At 57.6% G+C, this 340-nt stretch overlaps 1 protein-coding gene across 1 annotated transcript in view; it reads left to right on the top strand.

Annotated features, from left to right (window-relative positions):
* The window catches only part of LOC119586145, a 28,580-nt gene that overhangs the window by 13,892 nt on the left and 14,348 nt on the right, over window positions 1-340 (top strand). Inside the window, exon 5 of the mRNA XM_037934840.1 lies at window positions 104-289. Within this exon, the coding sequence (XP_037790768.1) occupies window positions 104-289 (186 nt within the window). The remainder of the gene's footprint in view (window positions 1-103; window positions 290-340) is intronic.

The following is a 340-nucleotide window of genomic DNA, read 5'->3' as shown; positions in this document are numbered from 1 at the left end:
AGCCAACGAAACCCCCCTTAAGCCTACTAAACCCCCTTTTAGCCAACGAAACCCCCTTTTAGCCAACGAAACCCCCTTTTGGCCAACGAAACCCCTTGTTTCAGGCTGCAGCATCAACCAGACGGACTCCGGTAGAAGGACGGCCCTACACTATGCCGTGGAGGTCGGTGCCGTGGAGGTGGTCGGGGCGCTGCTGGAGGCCGGGGCGGAGGCGGACGTGAGGGAGAAGGCGCGAGGGAGGACGCCCTTGCATCTCGCCACCGTCACGAACTCCCTGGAAATTCTCAAGGTAAAGGATGCTGTTGCTTTTGTTTTCCTATCCAGTAGGAGGTAAATTACG

The sequence above is a fragment of the Penaeus monodon genome, chromosome 21 (assembly GCF_015228065.2).
Source record: "Penaeus monodon isolate SGIC_2016 chromosome 21, NSTDA_Pmon_1, whole genome shotgun sequence".
NCBI lineage: Eukaryota > Metazoa > Arthropoda > Malacostraca > Decapoda > Penaeidae > Penaeus > Penaeus monodon.
Note: the sequence above shows the minus strand (reverse complement) of the source record. Positions and strands in the feature narration are given on the sequence as shown.